We start from the raw sequence: 21,381 nt of genomic DNA, 5'->3' as shown, positions 1-21,381 counted from the left end.
TGTTGCCAAGGCAGCAGCTACTCTTCCTGGGGTTTATTATGGATCCCCATTAGTTCCTGTTGCCATGGCAGCAGCTACTCTTCCTGGGGTTTATTATGGATCCCCATTAGTTCCTGTTGCCAAGGCAGCAGCTACTCTTCCTGGGGTTTATTATGGATCCCCATTAGTTCCTGTTGCCAAGGCAGCAGCTACTCTTCCTGGGGTTTATTATGGATCCCCATTAGATCCTGTCAAGGAAGGAGCTACTCTTCCTGGGGTTTATTATGGATCCCCATTAGTTCCTGTTGCCAAGGCAGCAGCTACTCTTCCTGGGGTTTATTATGGATCCCCATTAGTTCCTGTTGCCAAGGCAACAGCTACTCTTCCTGGGGTTTATTATGGATCCCCATTAGTTCCTGTTGCCAAGGCAGCAGCTACTCTTCCTGTGGTTTATTATGGATCCCCGTTAGTTCCTGTTGCCAAGGCAGCAGCTACTCTTCCTGGGGTTTATTATGGATCCCCATTAGTTCCTGTTGCCATGGCAGCAGCTACTCTTCCTGGGGGTTTATTATGGATCCCCATTAGTTCCTGTTGCCATGGCAACAGCTACTCTTCCTGGGGTTTATTATGGATCCCCATTAGTTCCTGCCAAGGCAACAGCTACTCTTCCTGGGGTTTATTATGGATCCCCATTAGTTCCTGTTGCCAAGGCAACAGCTACTCTTCCTGGGGTTTATTATGGATCCCCATTAGTTCCTGTTGCCAAGGCAACAGCTACTCTTCCTGGGGTTTATTATGGATCCCCATTAGTTCCTGTTGCCAAGGCAGCAGCTACTCTTCCTGGGGTTTATTATGGATCCCCATTAGTTCCTGTTGCCAAGGCAGCAGCTACTCTTCCTGGGGTTTATTATGGATCCCCATTAGTTCCTGTTGCCAAGGCAGCAGCTACTCTTCCTGGGGTTTATTATGGATCCCCATTAGTTCCTGTTGCCATGGCAGCAGCTACTCTTCCTAGGGTTTATTATGGATCCCCATTAGTTCCTGTTGCCAAGGCAGCAGCTACTCTTCCTGGGGTTTATTATGGATCCCCATTAGTTCCTGTTGCCAAGGCAGCAGCTACTCTTCCTGGGGGTTTATTATGGATCCCCATTAGTTCCTGTTGCCAAGGCAGCAGCTACTCTTCCTGGGGTTTATTATGGATCCCCATTAGTTCCTGTTGCCAAGGCAACAGCTACTCTTCCTGGGGTTTATTATGGATCCCCATTAGTTCCTGTTGCCAAGGCAGCAGCTACTCTTCCTGTGGTTTATTATGGATCCCCGTTAGTTCCTGTTGCCAAGGCAGCAGCTACTCTTCCTGGGGTTTATTATGGATCCCCATTAGTTCCTGTTGCCAAGGCAGCAGCTACTCTTCCTGGGGTTTATTATGGATCCCCATTAGTTCCTGTTGCCAAGGCAGCAGCTACTCTTCCTGGGGTTTATTATGGATCCCCATTAGTTCCTGTTGCCAAGGCAGCAGCTACTCTTCCTGGGGTTTATTATGGATCCCCATTAGTTCCTGTTGCCAAGGCAGCAGCTACTCTTCCTGGGGGTTTATTATGGATCCCCATTAGTTCCTGTTGCCAAGGCAGCAGCTACTCTTCCTGGGGTTTATTATGGATCCCCATTAGTTCCTGTTGCCAAGGCAACAGCTACTCTTCCTGGGGTTTATTATGGATCCCCATTAGTTCCTGTTGCCAAGGCAGCAGCTACTCTTCCTGTGGTTTATTATGGATCCCCGTTAGTTCCTGTTGCCAAGGCAGCAGCTACTCTTCCTGGGGTTTATTATGGATCCCCATTAGTTCCTGTTGCCAAGGCAGCAGCTACTCTTCCTGGGGTTTATTATGGATCCCCATTAGTTCCTGTTGCCAAGGCAGCAGCTACTCTTCCTGGGGTTTATTATGGATCCCCATTAGTTCCTGTTGCCAAGGCAGCAGCTACTCTTCCTGGGGTTTATTATGGATCCCCATTAGTTCCTGTTGCCAAGGCAGCAGCTACTCTTCCTTGGGGTTTATTATGGATCCCCATTAGTTCCTGCCAAGGCAGCAGCTACTCTTCCTGGGGTTTATTATGGATCCCCATTAGTTCCTGTTGCCAAGGCAGCAGCTACTCTTCCTGGGGTTTATTATGGATCCCCATTAGTTCCTGTCAAGGCAGCAGCTACTCTTCCTGGGGTTTATTATGGATCCCCATTAGTTCCTGCCAAGGCAACAGCTACTCTTCCTGGGGGTTTATTATGGATCCCCATTAGTTCCTGCCAAGGCAGCAGCTACTCTTCCTGGGGTTTATTATGGATCCCCATTAGTTCCTGTTGCCAAGGCAGCAGCTACTCTTCCTGGGGGTTTATTATGGATCCCCATTAGTTCCTGTTGCCAAGGCAGCAGCTACTCTTCCTGGGGTTTATTATGGATCCCCATTAGTTCCTGTTGCCAAGGCAGCAGCTACTCTTCCTGGGGTTTATTATGGATCCCCATTAGTTCCTGTTGCCAAGGCAGCAGCTACTCTTCCTGGGGGTTTATTATGGATCCCCATTAGTTCCTGCCAAGGCAGCAGCTACTCTTCCTGGGGTTTATTATGGATCCCCATTAGTTCCTGTTGCCAAGGCAGCAGCTACTCTTCCTGGGGTTTATTATGGATCGCCATTAGTTCCTGTCAAGGCAGCAGCTACTCTTCCTGGGGTTTATTATGGATCCCCATTAGATCCTGTCAAGGAAGGAGCTACTCTTCCTGGGGTTTATTATGGATCCCCATTAGTTCCTGCCAAGGCAGCAGCTACTCTTCCTGGGGTTTATTATGGATCCCCATTAGTTCCTGCCAAGGCAGCAGCTACTCTTCCTGGGGTTTATTATGGATCCCCATTAGTTCCTGTTGCCAAGGCAGCAGCTACTCTTCCTGGGGGTTTATTATGGATCCCCATTAGTTCCTGTTGCCAAGGCAGCAGCTACTCTTCCTGGGGTTTATTATGGATCCCCATTAGTTCCTGTTGCCAAGGCAGCAGCTACTCTTCCTGGGGTTTATTATGGATCCCCATTAGTTCCTGCCAAGGCAGCAGCTACTCTTCCTGGGGTTTATTATGGATCCCCATTAGTTTGCCAAGGCAGCAGCTACTCTTCCTGGGGTTTATTATGGATCCCCATTAGTTCCTGTTGCCAAGGCAGCAGCTACTCTTCCTGGGGTTTATTATGGATCCCCATTAGTTCCTGTCAAGGCAGCAGCTACTCTTCCTGGGGTTTATTATGGATCCCCATTAGATCCTGTCAAGGAAGGAGCTACTCTTCCTGGGGTTTATTATGGATCCCCATTAGTTCCTGCCAAGGCAGCAGCTACTCTTCCTGGGGTTTATTATGGATCCCCATTAGTTCCTGTTGCCAAGGCAGCAGCTACTCTTCCTGGGGTTTATTATGGATCCCCATTAGTTCCTGTTGCCAAGGCAGCAGCTACTCTTCCTGGGGTTTATTATGGATCCCCATTAGTTCCTGTTGCCAAGGCAGCAGCTACTCTTCCTGGGGTTTATTATGGATCCCCATTAGTTCCTGTTGCCAAGGCAGCAGCTACTCTTCCTGGGGTTTATTATGGATCCCCATTAGTTCCTGCCAAGGCAGCAGCTACTCTTCCTGGGGTTTATTATGGATCCCCATTAGTTCCTGCCAAGGCAGCAGCTACTCTTCCTGGGGGTTTATTATGGATCCCCATTAGTTCCTGCCAAGGCAGCAGCTACTCTTCCTGGGGTTTATTATGGATCCCCATTAGTTCCTGTCAAGGCAGCAGCTACTCTTCCTGGGGTTTATTATGGATCCCCATTAGTTCCTGCCAAGGCAGCAGCTACTCTTCCTGGGGTTTATTATGGATCCCCATTAGTTCCTGTTGCCAAGGCAGCAGCTACTCTTCCTGGGGTTTATTATGGATCCCCATTAGTTCCTGTTGCCAAGGCAGCAGCTACTCTTCCTGGGGTTTATTATGGATCCCCATTAGTTCCTGTTGCCAAGGCAGCAGCTACTCTTCCTGGGGGTTTATTATGGATCCCCATTAGTTCCTGCCAAGGCAGCAGCTACTCTTCCTGGGGTTTATTATGGATCCCCATTAGTTCATGTTGCCAAGGCAGCAGCTACTCTTCCTGGGGTTTATTATGGATCCCCATTAGTTCCTGTCAAGGCAGCAGCTACTCTTCCTGGGGTTTATTATGGATCCCCATTAGATCCTGTCAAGGAAGGAGCTACTCTTCCTGGGGTTTATTATGGATCCCCATTAGTTCCTGCCAAGGCAGCAGCTACTCTTCCTGGGGTTTATTATGGATCCCCATTAGTTCCTGTTGCCAAGGCAGCAGCTACTCTTCCTGGGGTTTATTATGGATCCCCATTAGTTCCTGTTGCCAAGGCAGCAGCTACTCTTCCTGGGGTTTATTATGGATCCCCATTAGTTCCTGTTGCCAAGGCAGCAGCTACTCTTCCTGGGGTTTATTATGGATCCCCATTAGTTCCTGCCAAGGCAGCAGCTACTCTTCCTGGGGTTTATTATGGATCCCCATTAGTTCCTGCCAAGGCAGCAGCTACTCTTCCTGGGGTTTATTATGGATCCCCATTAGTTCCTGCCAAGGCAGCAGCTACTCTTCCTGGGGTTTATTATGGATCCCCATTAGTTCCTGCCAAGGCAGCAGCTACTCTTCCTGGGGTTTATTATGGATCCCCATTAGTTCCTGCCAAGGCAGCAGCTACTCTTCCTGGGGTTTATTATGGATCCCCATTAGTTCCTGCCAAGGCAGCAGCTACTCTTCCTGGGGTTTATTATGGATCCCCATTAGTTCCGGCCAAGGCAGCAGCTACTCTTCCTGGTGTTTATTATGGATCCCCATTAGTTCCTGCCAAGGCAGCAGCTACTCTTCCTGGGGTTTATTATGGATCCCCATTAGTTCCTGCCAAGGCAGCAGCTACTCTTCCTGGGGTTTATTATGGATCCCCATTAGTTCCTGTCAAGGCAGCAGCTACTCTTCCTGGGGTTTATTATGGATCCCCATTAGTTCCTGTCAAGGCAGCAGCTACTCTTCCTGGGGTTTATTATGGATCCCCATTAGTTCCTGTTGCCAAGGCAGCAGCTACTCTTCCTGGGGTCCAAACACATTAAGGCACTTACATTACATATAAAACAGTACATCATATAACATTATTACACCACTACATATGTACAATACAACATGTATAATACAACAATATTACAATGTGTGTGTGTGGAGAGTGCGTGTGCTAGCACATGTGTGTGTGTGGAGAGTGCGTGTGCTAGCACATGTGTGTGTGTGGAGAGTGCGTGTGCTAGCACATGTGTGTGTGTGGAGAGTGCGTGTGCTAGCACATGTGTGTGTGTGGAGAGTGCGTGTGCTAGCACATGTGTGTGTGGAGAGTGCGTGTCCTAGCACATGTGTGTGTGTGGAGAGTGCGTGTGCTAGCACATGTGTGTGTGTGGAGAGTGCGTGTGCTAGCACATGTGTGTGTGTGGAGAGTGCGTGTCCTAGCACATGTGTGTGTGTGGAGAGTGCGTGTGCTAGCACATGTGTGTGTGTGGAGAGTGCGTGTGCTAGCACATGTGTGTGTGTGTGGAGAGTGCGTGTGCTAGCACATGTGTGTGTGTGGAGAGTGCGTGTGCTAGCACATGTGTGTGTGTGGAGAGTGCGTGTCCTAGCACATGTGTGTGTGTGGAGAGTGCGTGTGCTAGCACATGTGTGTGTGTGGAGAGTGCGTGTGCTAGCACATGTGTGTGTGTGGAGAGTGCGTGTGCTAGCACATGTGTGTGTGTGGAGAGTGCGTGTGCTAGCACATGTGTGTGTGTGGAGAGTGCGTGTGCTAGCACATGTGTGTGTGTGGAGAGTGCGTGTGCTAGCACATGTGTGTGTGTGGAGAGTGCGTGTGCTAGCAAATGTGTGTGTGTGGAGAGTGCGTGTGCTAGCACATGTGTGTGTGTGGAGAGTGCGTGTGCTAGCACATGTGTGTGTGTGGAGAGTGCGTGTGCTAGCACATGTGTGTGTGTGGAGAGTGCGTGTGCTAGCAAATGTGTGTGTGTGGAGAGTGCGTGTGCTAGCACATGTGTGTGTCTGACAGCAGTGGTCTCGTCTACGGTGATACGGATATCACTTATTGATATCTACATAGAGCATTGATGTGAATCACACTGCTGCTCTCTCATTTAGTTATTTGCGCCTTACGGATTGTGGTTGTTGTGGATGGCAATCTGTAGTTAGTACATCCATGTTTGGACATATAAATGATATATATGAATGTAAAGATATAATTTAATCGTATTATTATACGTAGTAGAAAGCATTAGAAGAAGCCGACATAACCAACCCATGAAGTAAAATTTAACATCCATATATGGCCAGCTGTGTAAACTTTAACATTGATTTATCCTGCAATAGATGTCGTTCAATTGGTAACATACATTCTTGTCTTCTTCTAGTGCCTCTTAATTAAGGGAAAATACATCTAAAAGTAACTGAATGTAGTCAGATTACATTTCTGAGTTTGGGTAATCCACAAGTTACTGATTATAATTTTGGACAGGTAACTAGTAAGTGTAAAGGAACTACATGTAAAAAGTAACCTACCCAAACCCAGTTAGAACTGTAGGACATTTTCAACTTGAAGAATGGATGCTTGAAACGTCCTGGCAATTTAAACATGTATTTTTAACAGTATATCTTCCAAGGTCTTGTGATGGATCCATACCTACTGAGACCTGTGATGTTGTGATGGATCCATACCTACTGAGTTCTCTGTGATGTTGTGATGGATCCATACCTACTGAGTTCTCTGTGATGTTGTGATGGATCCATACCTACTGAGACCTGTGATGTTGTGATGGATCCATACCTACTGAGTTCTCTGTGATGTTGTGATGGATCCATACCTACTGAGACCTGTGATGTTGTGATGGATCCATACCTACTGAGTTCTCTGTGATGTTGTGATGGATCCATACCTACTGAGACCTGTGATGTTGTGATGGATCCATACCTACTGAGTTCTCTGTGATGTTGTGATGGATCCATACCTGTTGAGACCTGGATCTATATATGCTGAGTTCTCTGTGATACATCACAGGTCACAACCGATATGGATCCATCACAACATCACAGTGACGCGAGCCTACCAGACGAGCTAAATGCAATTTATGCTTGCTTTGAGGCAAGCAACACTGAAGCATTCACGAGAGCACCAGCTGTTCCACACGACTGTGTGATCACGCTCTCCGAAGCCGATGTGAGCAAGACCTTTAAACAGGTCAACATTCACAAAGCCGCATGGCCAGGTGGATTACCAGGACATGTACTCAAAGCGCAGACCAACTGGCAAGTGTCTTCACTGACATTGTCATCCTCTCCCTGACAGAGGAGATACCAACATGTTTCAAACAGACTACCATAGTCTGAAGGTAACCTGCCTAAATGATTACCGCTCCGTAGCACTCACGTCTGTAGCCATGAAGTGCTTTGAAAGGCTGGTCATGGCTCACATCAACACCATCATGCCGGAAACCCAAGACCCAGTCCAATTCGCATACCCCCCAACAGATCCACAGATGACGCAATCTCAATCGCACTCCACACTGCCCTTTCCCACCTGGACTAAAGGAACACCTCTGTGAGAATGCTGTTCATTGATTACAGCTCAGTGTTAAACACCATAGTGCCCACAAAGCTCAAAACTAAGCTAAGGACCCAGGGACACAACATCACTGGAGGCAAGCTTGCTGCCATCCAGGACCTCTATACCAGGCGGTGTCAGAGGAAAGCCCCAAAAATTGTCAAAGACTCCAGTCACCCAAGTCATAGACTTTTCTCTCTGCTACCACATGGCAAGTGGTACCGGAGCACCATGTCTATGCCAAAAGTGTCCTTAACAGCTTCTAGCCCCAAGCCATAAGACTGCTGAACAATTAATCAAATTGCCCCCATACCTACTGAGTTCTGTGATGTTGTGATGGATCCATACCTACTGAGTTCTGTGATGTTGTGATGGATCCATACCTGCTGAGTTCTCTGTGATGTTGTGATGAAACTAATCCTGAGTTGTATTTCTTCCGCTTCCAGGATTATCAGCTGATCAGAGTCGTCTCTCCTCTTCCTCCTCCTATCCTCTGTACGAGACCTTCCTCCCGGCCGTGCATGGTTTCATTCTGATCCTCTCCTCCCGGGGCAGGCTGGTCTACGTCTCTGAGAACGTCTCTGATTACCTGGGGCTCTCCATGGTGAGTACCAACCTGATGAAGACCTGGCGTCCAAAATATATGGAATTGTATAGGAAATAGAACATTGTTTTTCTGTGGTTGTGTAACATCACATCTGCTGTGTTACTGAATGCTGTGTAGGGCAGGGTGTTAGTCACTAAAGTTGATCCTTTCTTCTTCTCTCTTATAGGTTGATGTTCTTCAGGGAGACACATTCTATGACCTGGTGGAGAGTCAGGACGTGGAGACAGTTAGATCTAACCTGGAGACAGACAACACAACGGCAACTGGTAAGAGACTATACTATCTAAAGGAAAATCAAATAAAATGAACAGATTTAAGAGCTCATGAAACCCAATGGAGGACGAGACTGATCTCATGTTATTGTTCTGTTCCCCAGCAGAGAGGAGTTTTGTGTGTCAGATGCACACCTCCAAGGCCTTCAGACAAGAGTACGGTAACTGCTGTTCTATAATGGTCCGAGGACGCTACCAGACCATCCCACAATCCCCCCAGTCCACCCCCACATCCTCCCCAGACCGTGGCCGATCTGGCCCCCCTGTGGAGATGGTGTTCTTGGCTCTCTGCACACCCACAGTGAACCACCTGGGCAACAGCATCTTCTCCTCCTGCTCCTCCTCCTTCACCAGCCTCCATAGACCAGACATGAGCTTCAGTCACCTGGACGAAAGTGTTGTGTTTTACTTGGGCTACTCATCGGAGGAGCTGATTGGTCGATCGTGGTACAGCCTCCTCCACCCTGAAGACCTCTCCTTGAGTGCCTACTCACATAAGAGTCTGAGTAAGTAGAAAAACATTAAAACTACCCTTGATACTATACTCAGCAAAAAAAGAAACGTCCTCTCACTGTCAACTGCGTTTATTTTCAGCTAGCTTAACATATGTAAATATTTGTATGAACAGAACAAGACTCAACAACTGAGACATAAACTGAACAAGTTCCACAGACACGTGACTAACAGAAATGACTAACCCCCCCCCCCTTAAAAGATTTAGATGCACTACTGTTCCACTGGATGTCATAAGGTGAATGCACCAATTTGTAAGTCGCTCTGGATAAGAGCGTCTGCTAAATGACTTAAATGTAAAATGTAATGTGTCCTTGAACAAAGGGGGGGTCAAAATCAAAAGTAACAGTCAGTATTTTGTGTGGCCACCAGCTGCATTAAGTACTGCAGTGCATCTCCTCCTCTAGGACTGCACCAAATTTGCCAGTTCTTGTTGTGAGATGTTACCCCACTTTTCCACCAAGGCACCTGCAAGTTCCTGGACATTTCTGGGGGAAATGGCCCTCGCCCTCTGATCCAACAGGTCCCAGACATGCTCAAGGGGATTGAGATCCGGGCTTTTCGCTGGCCATGGCAGAATGGCAGAACACTGACATTCCTGTCTTGCAGGAAATCACGGACAGAACGAACAGTATGGCAGGTGGCATTGTCATGATGAAGGGTCATGTAAGGATGAGCCTACAGGAAGGGTACCACTTAAGGGAGGAGGAGGTCTTCCCTGTAACGCACAGCTTTGAGATTGACTGCAATGACAATAAGCTCAGTCCGATGATGCTGTGACACACCGCCCCAGAACATGACAGACACTCCACCTCAAATCTATCCCGCTCCAGAGTACAGGCCTCGGTGTAACGCTCAATCCTTCGACGATAAGCGTGAATCCGACCATCACCCCTGGTGAGACAAAAACTGTGATTCATCAGCACTTAATAGGTGAAGTTGTTGCCGGTGATGTCTGGTGAGGACCTGCCTTACAACAGGCCTACAAGCCCTCAGTCCAGCCTCTAGCAGCCTATTGAGGACCTGCCTTACAACAGGCCTACAAGCCCTCAGTCCAGCCTCTAGCAGCCTATTGAGGACCTGCCTTACAACAGGCCTACAAGACCTCAGTCCAGCCTCTAGCAGCCTATTGAGGACCTGCCTTACAACAGGCCTACAAGCCCTCAGTCCAGCCTCTCTCAGCCTATTGCGGACAGTCTGAGCACTGATGGAGGGATTGTGCGTTCCTGGTGTAACTCGGGCAGTTGTTGTTGCTATCCTGTACCTGTCCCGCAGGTGTGATGTTTGAATGTATGGATCCTGTGCAGGTGTTGTTACACGTGGTCTGCCACTGCGAGGATGATCAGCTGTCCGTCCTGTCTCCCTGTAGCGCTGTCTTAGGCATTTCACAGTACGGACATTGCAATTTATTGCCCTTGCAGCATACCTAAGGCACGTTCAAGCAGATGAGCAGGGACCCTGGGCATCTTTCTCTTTGTGTTTTTCAGAGTCAGTAGAAAGGCCTCTTTAGTGTCCTAGGCTTTCATAATTGTGACCTTAATTGCCTACCGTCTATAAGCTGTTAGTGTCTTAACGAGCGTTCCACAGGTGCATTTTCAGTAATTGTTTATGGTTCATTGAACAAGCAGGGAAACAATGTTTAAACCCTTTACAATGAAGATCTGTGAAGTTATTTGGATTTTTACAAATGATCTTTGAAAGAAAGGGTTCTGAAAAAGGAACGTTTCTTTTTTTGCTGAGTTTACATAATAATACATTATACCCGTTATGCTATATTCTAACATATTATAACAAATAACACGAACCCAAATGGAAGCATGTTATGTATAAACAGTAGTCTTCCTTAGTGTAAGATGAGAAATATAGTGGACATTATAGTAATGCTTTTCTGTCCTCTCCTCACCCAGTGCAGGCAGACGAGGGTAGGCAGATGGAGATGGTTCTGAGGCTCCAACACAGCGACCTCTCATGGTCCTGGATCTACACTAGAGCCGCTAAGCATTCTGGGAACCAGGAAGTGAGCTGCTGTAACTACATTATCAGGTACTAGATGCTCTTTAACTGCAGTCTTCAGAATATGTCTGTGTATGTACAGTTTGATTATTGTTTTGTCTTTAAACAAGAAAAATGAAATAATAAAAAGAGATGTGTAGTAATAATGGTAGTTGCCTGTATTGAGTAACTTTGCTCTGAGAGACTGGAGTAACTTGTATTCTTTCCTTCACAGTGAAACAGAAGCCATGTATCTGAGGAAAAACATCCACAGCGATGCTTTCAGAGCCTCTCCTCCTCAGCCCTACTGCCCCTCTCCCACCCCCCAGCTGACCCAGAGCTGTTGCCCCACCAGGGACCTAAAGAGACAGAGAGAATTCAGCCAGTGCAGTAGTATATCTGAGACTGAGAACAGGTCTAAGACCAGTAGGAGACAGAGAGCAGAGCCAAATGCTGTATTCTACGTGACATCATGTAGCTCCTCCTCTCAGGCCTCACCTGTCGCCGCCTTCTCCACCCCTCCCTACAGCCCCACCTCCTCCCACTACAACTCCTCCCTCTCTCCAGCACAGCAGGACGACACCAGCTGTGACTCTCTGTTGGATGTGTATGGCTACACAGAGAACTTAACCTCCTACTACCATTGCCCTGAGGGAGGGACTGAGGTAGGGACTGGGCCTTCCTGCCTCCTCTCCCCCTCTAGGTCCTTCCAGCCCGGCTCGGAGCGGTCCTTCCACCAGAGTATCTTCAGCCAGACTGACGCATTCTCTCCTCAGTCCTGCCCTTCTTCTCCCCAGCATGATTGCCCAGCATGCCCTGCTGATGCCCGGCTGGTCCCTGACTGTCTATCTGTATCAGACCTGTTAGAGAGTTCAGCAGACTGCCCCATCACCATCCATACTGAAGACTACAGCCTCTCGGTTCAGCCACAAGGTGATGCCACCAGTCCATACAGCCTCTCGGTTCAGCCACAAGGTGATGCCACCAGTCCATACAGCCTCTCGGTTCAGCCACAAGGTGATGCCACCAGTCCATATAGCCTCTCGGTTCAGCCTCTAGGTGGTGCCACCAGTCCATACAGCCTCTCGGTTCAGCCTCTAGGTGGTGCCACCAGTCCATACAGCCTCTCGGTTCAGCCTCTAGGTGGTGCCACCAGTCCATACAGCCTCTCGGTTCAGCCACAAGGTGGTGCCACCAGGACATACCAGAGCCACCATATACCTCAGACTGTCGCTCCTCCTATTGGAGGCCTGCTGACCCCTAACCCCTCCCCGACCTCCGACCTCTCCTTCCTCTACAGTGACAGAGACAAGGTAGAGATCAGTATCCTAGCCCAGCAGATCTCCTCTCTGGCCTCCAGCTTCGACCTGTTCAACACCCTGAGCCCCATCCAGACCCCACGTCAGCCCAGCTCAGAACCCCTTCCCTGGGCACAGCTCCCAGGTCACTCCCCTGTCCCCCTCCGCATCAAGCCAGAGCTGGTCCTGGATGAGGGAATGTTTGATAGTCTCCTGAAGGATCTGAGCATGGTTCAGGGACCTGGGAGTCTGTCTCACTGCTACCAACCTCAGGACCCTTCCACCCTGGCTCTGTCTTCTCTAGTGGACCCTCTATCCATGCAGCAGTCATCCCGCTCTCTCTCCCTCCCCCTGCAACTCCCCTCATCCCTCTCTCTCTCCCTCCCCCTGCAACACCCCTCATCCCTCTCTCTCTCCCTCCCCCTGGACCCATTTCACCCTAACCTGGATCCCTTCTCTCTGAGGACAAGCTGTCATAATCAGACCTCTGAGTTGCATCAACTCAACCTGCCCCACAGTCTCCATCAAGGTGATTTATAACACAGTATACACATTATATAATAACATGCATGTATTAATACCAATAATGACAGGAATGATTTGAACATGGTAGTTGTGCTTGGGGGGGATGAGTCATTCCTGTGTGTTGTCTGACTGACTCTTATTGGAGTAAATCATTGAGTTGATTGTTGAAATGACACTAACATGACGTTACCATTCTATTTCAGATGGGCGTGTTGAAGAATCCATGTACTGATGTGAGTCTAAATAGACTTACAGTACTAGCCCTCGTATGGCATATTGTCATGACTACCAAGTCTTCAAGCCAGAGTCCAAAATTAAGACTTTTAAAATAATAAATACCTTTTAAAGACTTCTACAATATTTAGTAGTTGGTACTTTTCAAGGGAGCACGTTTCCCAAATATCTATTATTTTTTTAAATTAAATTGTGATGAGAGGAAGTGAATCTTATCCAGTGGACCAAACTGCTGAGGAGCTTGTTACTATTTTGGTGTTGTGTTAACTATATTGATACCTGTTGACTGCTGTAAATTCACCATCTGTGTTGATGATGATGTTGTCCTGATTCTGGTAGCATTGTACTGCACTGTTACCATCTAGAAAACTGACGATCAGATATGTAGATGTTTGTGTGAATGTCGAGGGACCGTGATGATGATTTACTACTGAGCACTTTCTGGATGTGTTTGAGCTCCACGCGACGTGGAGACCTCCTCCCAGAAGCAGAATAGTAGATTCTAAAATGCGACCCAAATGACACACTATTCCCTGTATAGTGCACTACTTTTGACCAGAGCCCTATGGAGATGTAGGGTGCCATTTGATAAACATCCATAGGTGTTAAAAAGATAATGAAGTAACTACCTCAGTAATGCCACTACATTCATTCCTAGCCTGAAACTACTGTTTAGTAAGTGTGTGTATTTATTGGTAGAGATGACTGTTATACATATTGTTTTATTCCCGTGTTTTCCCTACTAGTTGTGCTACTGAAAACTCTTTGTTTGTAACCATTGGTAACCATTATTCAGTACATTTGTCTAGAATACATATGTTGTTTTGATAAAATGCTGCTTGGTTGGATGTAATTGTACAAAAGGAAAGTATTTTTGCAATTGGTTTTCTAATTTTTTAAATGCAAGTTATTAAAACGCATAAAATATGATTGTGATGTGATATCTTAGTTATGACAAAATAAAAAAGCTACAAGACAAGATATGATCACAATAACTAGCTGTATCTCATGAATGAGAAGAACAGGCAGAGATGTGTTTTAAAGCTGATCTTGTCCTGACAAAGCCGTATGAATGTGCTTGCCTGGGCCCATCAGGAGACAGGTTTCCATTGGCCCATCAGGAGACAGGTTTCCATTGGCCCATCAGGAGGCAGGTTTCCATTGGCCCATCAGGAGGCAGGTTTCCATTGGCCCATCAGGAGGCAGGTTTCCATTGGCCCATCATGAGGCAGGTTTCCATTGGCCCATCAGGAGACAGGTTTCCATTGGCCCATCAGGAGGCAGGTTTCCATTGGCCCATCATGAGACAGGTTTCCATTGGCCCATCAGGAGGCAGGTTTCCATTGGCCCATCAGGAGGCAGGTTTCCATTGGCCCATCATGAGACAGGTTTCCATTGGCCCATCAGGAGGCAGGTTTCCATTGGCCCATCAGGAGGCAGGTTTCCATTGGCCCATCAGGAGGCAGGTTTCCATTGGCCCATCATGAGACAGGTTTCCATTGGCCCATCATGAGACAGGTTTCCATTGGCCCATCAGGAGGCAGGTTTCCACTGGCCCATCTTGAGACAGGTTTCCATTGGCCCATCAGGAGGCAGGTTTCCATTGGCCCATCAGGAGGCAGGTTTCCATTGGCCCATCAGGAGGCAGGTTTCCATTGGCCCATCATGAGACAGGTTTCCATTGGCCCATCATGAGACAGGTTTCCATTGGCCCATCAGGAGGCAGGTTTCCATTGGCCCATCATGAGACAGGTTTCCATTGGCCCATCAGGAGGCAGGTTTCCATTGGCCCATCAGGAGGCAGGTTTCCATTGGCCCATCATGAGACAGGTTTCCATTGGCCCATCAGGAGGCAGGTTTCCATTGGCCCATCAGGAGGCAGGTTTCCATTGGCCCATCATGAGACAGGTTTCCATTGGCCCATCAGGAGGCAGGTTTCCATTGGCCCATAAGGAGGCAGGTTTCCATTGGCCCATTAGGAGGCAGGTTTCCATTTATTTTATTCCACAAAATCAGTGTCGCAAAAAAAACACATTGAGACATATGTAATGGAAACGGCAGATAGAGGAGACATATGTAATGGAAACGGCAGATAGAGGAGACATATGTAATGGAAACGGCAGATAGAGGAGACATATGTAATGGAAACGGCAGATAGAGGAGACATATGTAATGGAAACGGCAGATAGAGGAGACATATGTAATGGAAACGGCAGATAGAGGAGACATATGTAATGGAAACGGCAGATAGAGGAGACATATGTAATGGAAACGGCAGATAGAGGAGACATATGTAATGGAAACGGCAGATAGAGGAGACATATGTAATATGTAATGGAAACGGCAGATAGAGGAGACATATGTAATGGAAACGGCAGATAGAGGGGACATATGTAATGGAAACGGCAGATAGAGGGGACATATGTAATGGAAACGGCAGATAGAGGAGACATATGTAATGGAAACGGCAGATAGAGGGGACATATGTAATGGCAGATAGAGGGACATATGTAATGGAAACGGCAGATAGAGGGGACATATGTAATGGAAACGGCAGATAGAGGGGACATATGTAATGGAAACGGCAGATAGAGGAGACATATGTAATGGAAAGATCAAAGGGGACATATGTAATCCAAAGCCTCCCGGGATGGAGGGCAGTGGTAATAGATAGGGGACATATGTAATGGAAACGCAGATAGAGGGGACATATGTAATGGAAACGGCAGATAGAGGAGACATATGTAATGGAAACGGCAGATAGAGGAGACATATGTAATGGAAACGGCAGATAGAGGAGACATATGTAATGGAAACGGCAGATAGAGGGGACATATGTAATGGAAACGGCAGATAGAGGAGACATATGTAATGGAAACGGCAGATAGAGGAGACATATGTAATGGAAACGGCAGATAGAGGAGACATATGTAATGGAAACGGCAGATAGAGGAGACATGATGTAATGTAATGGAAACGGCAGATAGAGGAGACATATGTAATGGAATGGATCGGCAGATAGAGGAGACATATGTAATGGAAACGGCAGATAGAGGAGACATATGTAATGGAAACGGCAGATAGAGGAGACATGTAATGGAAACGGCAGATAGAGGAGACATATGTAATGGAAACGGCAGATAGAGACATTTCTTAAGATCAAAAACATTTTTATCCAAAGCCTCCCGGGTGGTGCAGTGGTTAAAGGCGCTGTACTGCAGCGCCAGCTGTGCCACCAGAGACTCTGGGTTCGCACCCAGGCTCTGTTGCAACCTGCCGCGACCGGGAGGTCCGTGGGGCGACGCACAATTGGCCCAGCGTTGTCTGGGTTAGGGAGGGTTTGGCCGGTAGGGATATCCTTGACTCATCGCGCACCAGTGGCGGGCCGGGCGCAGTGCATGCTAACCAAGGTTGCCAGGTGTACGGTGTTTCCTCCGACACATTGGTGCAGCTGACTTCCGGGTTGGATGCGTGCTGTGTTAAGAAGCAGTGCGGCTTGGTTGGGTTGTGTATCGGAGAACACATGACTTTCAACCTTCGTCTCTCCCGAGCCCGTACGGGAGTTGTAGCGATGAGACAAGATAGTAAGTCCCGAGACGAGGTGAAGGATGGACTGAAAGCTGCTGACATGAGATTTGACACATTATTTGTGCTGTTATCTTGCTGCCTGTGGAGATGTCTACTAATATTGTGCTATGGGTATTAGCTTGGGTATTACAAGCGATCCCTCACCTTGTCACTGTACCTGCTCTTGTCACTGTAGCTCCTCACTATACCGCAGCTCTCCCTCACCTTGTCACTGTAGCTGCTCACTGTACCGCAGCTCTCCCTCACCTTGTCACTGTAGCTGCTCACTGTACTGCAGCTCTCCCTCACCTTGTCACTGTAGCTGCTCACTGTACTGCAGCTCTCCCTCACCTTGTCACTGTAGCTGCTCACTGTACTGCAGCTCTCCCTCACCTTGTCACTGTAGCTGCTCACTGTACTGCAGCTCTCCCTCACCTTGTCACTGTAGCTGCTCACTGTACTGCAGCTCTCCCTCACCGTGTCACTGTAGCTTCTCACTGTACTGCAGCTCTCCCTCACCTTGTCACTGTAGCTGCTCACTGTACCGCAGCTCTCCCTCACCTTGTCACTGTAGCTGCTCACTGTACCGCAGCTCTCCCTCACCTTGTCACTGTAGCTGCTCACTGTACTGCAGCTCTCCCTCACCTTGTCACTGTAGCTGCTCACTGTACTGCAGCTCTCCCTCACCTTGTCACTGTAGCTGCTCACTGTACTGCAGCTCTCCCTCACCTTGTCACTGTAGCTGCTCACTGTACTGCAGCTCTCCCTCACCTTGTCACTGTAGCTGCTCACTGTACTGCAGCTCTCCCTCACCTTGTCACTGTAGCTGCTCACTGTACTGCAGCTCTCCCTCACCTTGTCACTGTAGCTGCTCACTGTACTGCAGCTCTCCCTCACCTTGTCACTGTAGCTGCTCACTGTGTCACTTTGGTTTCTATTGACAGCTTTTTGAGAGGACAAATCGTTTGTTTGGACCACAGCCAGAGCTAACCACTAACTCTATTCTCTATCCTAACTTGGCAGCGGTCTGAACGTAACATCGTTTAGTCCTATGTTTAACCGCTAGATGGCGTCAGAGTTCAAACTCAGAGTGCCATACTGGGTTCAAGGGTTCTCTATTTGAATCAAGTCTATAGCTCTCTGGTCCAAACTGTAGGTGTCTTACTGCGATTAGCGATTGGCTGACCTATAGGCATGTTACTGCAAAGCAACACTGTTCAAAACAGCATTAATGGACAGAGTAAATCACAGGCTGTGTCCCTGGCTAAATTCGCTCTGGATAAGAGCGTCTGCTAAATGACTTAAATGTAAAGTGTTGCATCAAATCGGTTGTGTGTTTAATAAACTACTCTAGCCCAACAAACATTTCTACACGACTTGTGCATCAACCCCTCCTTTATTGACCAAGGAAGTAAGGCTACGTTTCAAATCAACATAATTAGTTTGTTATTTCAGTAGGCGACACAAACACTTTGAAGCAGATGAGTGAAACCAAATGGAAATACAATATACTGGTCCTACAGTACTCAGGCTGTCCACCCACTCTGCAGGGTGAAAATTCGATTTGGTGATGACATTTCACTTCCTTATGTTATACAATACATTTTATCAATACAAATATTATTATTCATGTTCTGAATCGTTCAGTGGGGTCTTTCTCAAACATATTAACATTATATACAAAAAGACAGATTTCATACCCTAATATACCCTGCTCATACCCTAATACATCCGATAATAAGCACTGAGTTCTGTTGACAGAGCAGTGCTGCTTTATCGCTGAAACTTTTGAGGATTTTACATTTGTGGTCATCGTCTTCCAAGCTGTTTCCACGGGTAGCAAACAATAATTTATATATACACTAGATGATGAGCAGAGGGCGCTTTTTTTATAGCCGCCACGCCTACATCTTTGCGTTCCCCCATCATTGGGAGAAAAAGAAATGCATTTACTAATGTCTACAATTGTTTTTGCCTCGCTCATTATATTACAGACACCTTATTACTTTAAAATATTACGTGAGCTAAACATTTAAAGAAAATATACAAACATTTTCCAACATAAAGTATATATATTTTTTTTAAATACTAATGTTACTGTCCCTATTACAAAAAAACTACTTAAAAACATGTAATTTTGTCATTGAAACATTTAAATGAAATGCTGTAAAATTCCATTCATTCCTATAGAATGGAGGTGTTATAATACCCATAAAACCTAGAGATCAAACAGGGAAATGGTTCCAATCACTTTTTCCACCATTCATTTTTCCCATAGGAATTTTAGAAACACTTAAAACTCTTTTGGGATAGGGGGCAGCATTTTCACTTCTGGATGAATAGCGTGCCCAGAGTGAAGTGCCTCCTCCTCTGTCCCAGATGCTAATATATGCATATTATTATTAGTATTGGATAGAAAACACTCTGAAGTTTCTAAATCTGTTTGAATGATGTCTGTGAGTATAACAGAACTCTTATGGCAGGCGAAAACCTGAGACAAATCCAACCAGAAAGTGGGACATCTGAGGATCGTAGTTTTTCAAAGCTTGGCCTACCGAATACACAGTGGGATATGGATAAAGTTGCACTTCCTACGCCTTCCACTAGATGTCAACCGTCTTTAGAAACTTGAATGAGGATTCTACTATAAAGGAGGGGCTCATGAGAGCTCTTTGAGTCAGTGGTCTGGCAGAGTGCCTTGGTCTGATGACGCACGCTCCCGACAGAGTTACCTCTCGTTCCAGTGCTTTTCTTCAGACATAGGAATTCTCTGGTTGGAACATTATTGATGTTTTATGTTAAAAACATCCTAACGATTGATTCCATACATCGTTTGACATGTTTCTAAAGGACTGTAACGGAACGTTTTGAGTTTTTGTCTGGACAAAGTGCCTGCGCCTCATGAAGATGGATTACTGGGCTGAACACGCTAACAACAAGTGGCTATTTGGACATAAATTAACTGGGATTCCCGGGAGTACCTTCTGATGAAGATCATCAAAGGTAAGTGAATATTTATAGTGTTATTTCTAACTTCTGTTGACTCCAAAATGGCGGATATTCCTCTGGCTGGTTTGGGCTCTGAGCGCCGTTCTCAGATTATACTTTTCCTTAAGTTTTATTGAAATCTGACACAGCGGTTGCATTAAGGAGAAGTCTATCTTTAATTCTGTGAATAACAGTTGTATATTTTATCAATATTTATTATGAGTATTTCTGCAAAATCCCCGGATGTTTTGGAATCAAAACATTACTGCACGTAACACGCCAATGTGAACTGAGATTTATGGATATAAATATGCACATTATCGAACAAAACATACATGTATTGTGTAACATGATGTCCTATGAGTACATAGTGAATATACATAGTGAATTGTACCTTGTCTCCATATATATAGTGAAATTCACCTTGTCTCCGTATATATAGTGAATTTCACCTTGTCTCTGTATAAATCGTGAATTTCACCTTGAGGATCTAGTGTCCAATAGAACAACAGAACAGGATCTAATGTCCAACAAAACAGGATCTAGTGTCCAATAGAACAACAGAACATCATCTAATGTCCAATAGAACAACAGAACAGCATCTAGTGTCCAATAGAACAACAGAACAGGATCTAGTGTCCAATAGAACAGGATCTAGTGTCCAATAGAACAGGATCTAGTGTCCAATAGAACATGATCTAGTGTCCAAAAGAACAGGATCTAGTGTCCAATAGAGCAACAGAACAGCATCTAGTGTCCAATAGAACAACCGAACAGGATCTAAGATCCAATAGAACAGGATCTAGTGTCCAATAGAAGAACAGAACAGGATCTAGTGTCCAATAGAACAACAGAACATGATCTAGTGTCCAATAGAACAACAGAACATGATCTAGTGTCCAATAGAACAGGATCTAGTGTCCAATAGAACAATAGAACAGGATCTAGTGTCCAATAGAACAACAGAACAGCATCTTGTGTCCAATAGAACAACAGAACAGCATCTAGTGTCCAATAGAACTACAGAACGGGATCTAGTGTCCAATAGAACAACAAAGCAGTATCTAGTGTCCGATAGAGCAGGATCTAGTCTCCAACAGAACAGGATCTAGTGTCCAATAGACCAACACAACAGGATCTACTGTCCAAAAGAACAACAGAACAGGATCTAGTGTCCAATAGAACTACAGAACAGGATCTACTGTCCAATAGAACAGGATCCAGTGTCCGATAGAACAGGATCTAGTGTCCAATAGAACTACAGAATGGGATCTAGTGTCCAATAGAACAGGATCTAGTCTCCAACAGAACAGGGTATTTTGTCCAATAGAACAACACAACAGGTTCTACTGTCAAAAAGAACAACAGAACAGCATCTAGTGTCCAACAGAACTACAGAATGGGATCTACTGTCCAATAGAACAGGATCTAGTGTCCGATAGAACAGGATCTGGTGTCCAATAGAACTACAGAATGGGATCTAGTGTCCAATAGAACGGGATCTAGTGTCCAATAGAACAACAAAGCAGTATCTAGTGTCCGATAGAACAAGATCTAGTCTCCAATAGAACAGGATCTAGTGTCCAATAGACAACAGAACAGGATCTAGTGTCCAATAGAACAGGATCTAGTGTCCAATAGAACTACAGAATGGGATCTACTGTCCAACAGAACTGGATCTAGTGTCCAATAGAACAACAGAACATGATCTAGTGTCCAATAGAACAAGATCTAGTGTC

General features: G+C 46.3%; 1 protein-coding gene across 1 annotated transcript in view; it reads left to right on the top strand.

Moving 5' to 3' along the window:
• The window catches only part of npas4l (neuronal PAS domain protein 4 like), an 18,192-nt gene extending 4,140 nt beyond the window's left edge, over positions 1–14,052 (top strand). Inside the window, exons 3-8 of the mRNA XM_029628856.2 lie at positions 8,093–8,250; positions 8,420–8,519; positions 8,630–9,031; positions 10,946–11,081; positions 11,266–12,857; positions 13,057–14,052. Of these exons, the coding sequence (XP_029484716.2) occupies positions 8,093–8,250; positions 8,420–8,519; positions 8,630–9,031; positions 10,946–11,081; positions 11,266–12,857; positions 13,057–13,085 (2,417 nt within the window). The 3' untranslated portion in view covers positions 13,086–14,052. The remainder of the gene's footprint in view (positions 1–8,092; positions 8,251–8,419; positions 8,520–8,629; positions 9,032–10,945; positions 11,082–11,265; positions 12,858–13,056) is intronic.
• The last annotated feature ends 7,329 nt before the right edge of the window (positions 14,053–21,381 follow it).

This window comes from Oncorhynchus nerka, linkage group LG23, assembly GCF_034236695.1.
Source record: "Oncorhynchus nerka isolate Pitt River linkage group LG23, Oner_Uvic_2.0, whole genome shotgun sequence".
NCBI lineage: Eukaryota > Metazoa > Chordata > Actinopteri > Salmoniformes > Salmonidae > Oncorhynchus > Oncorhynchus nerka.
Note: the sequence above shows the minus strand (reverse complement) of the source record. Positions and strands in the feature narration are given on the sequence as shown.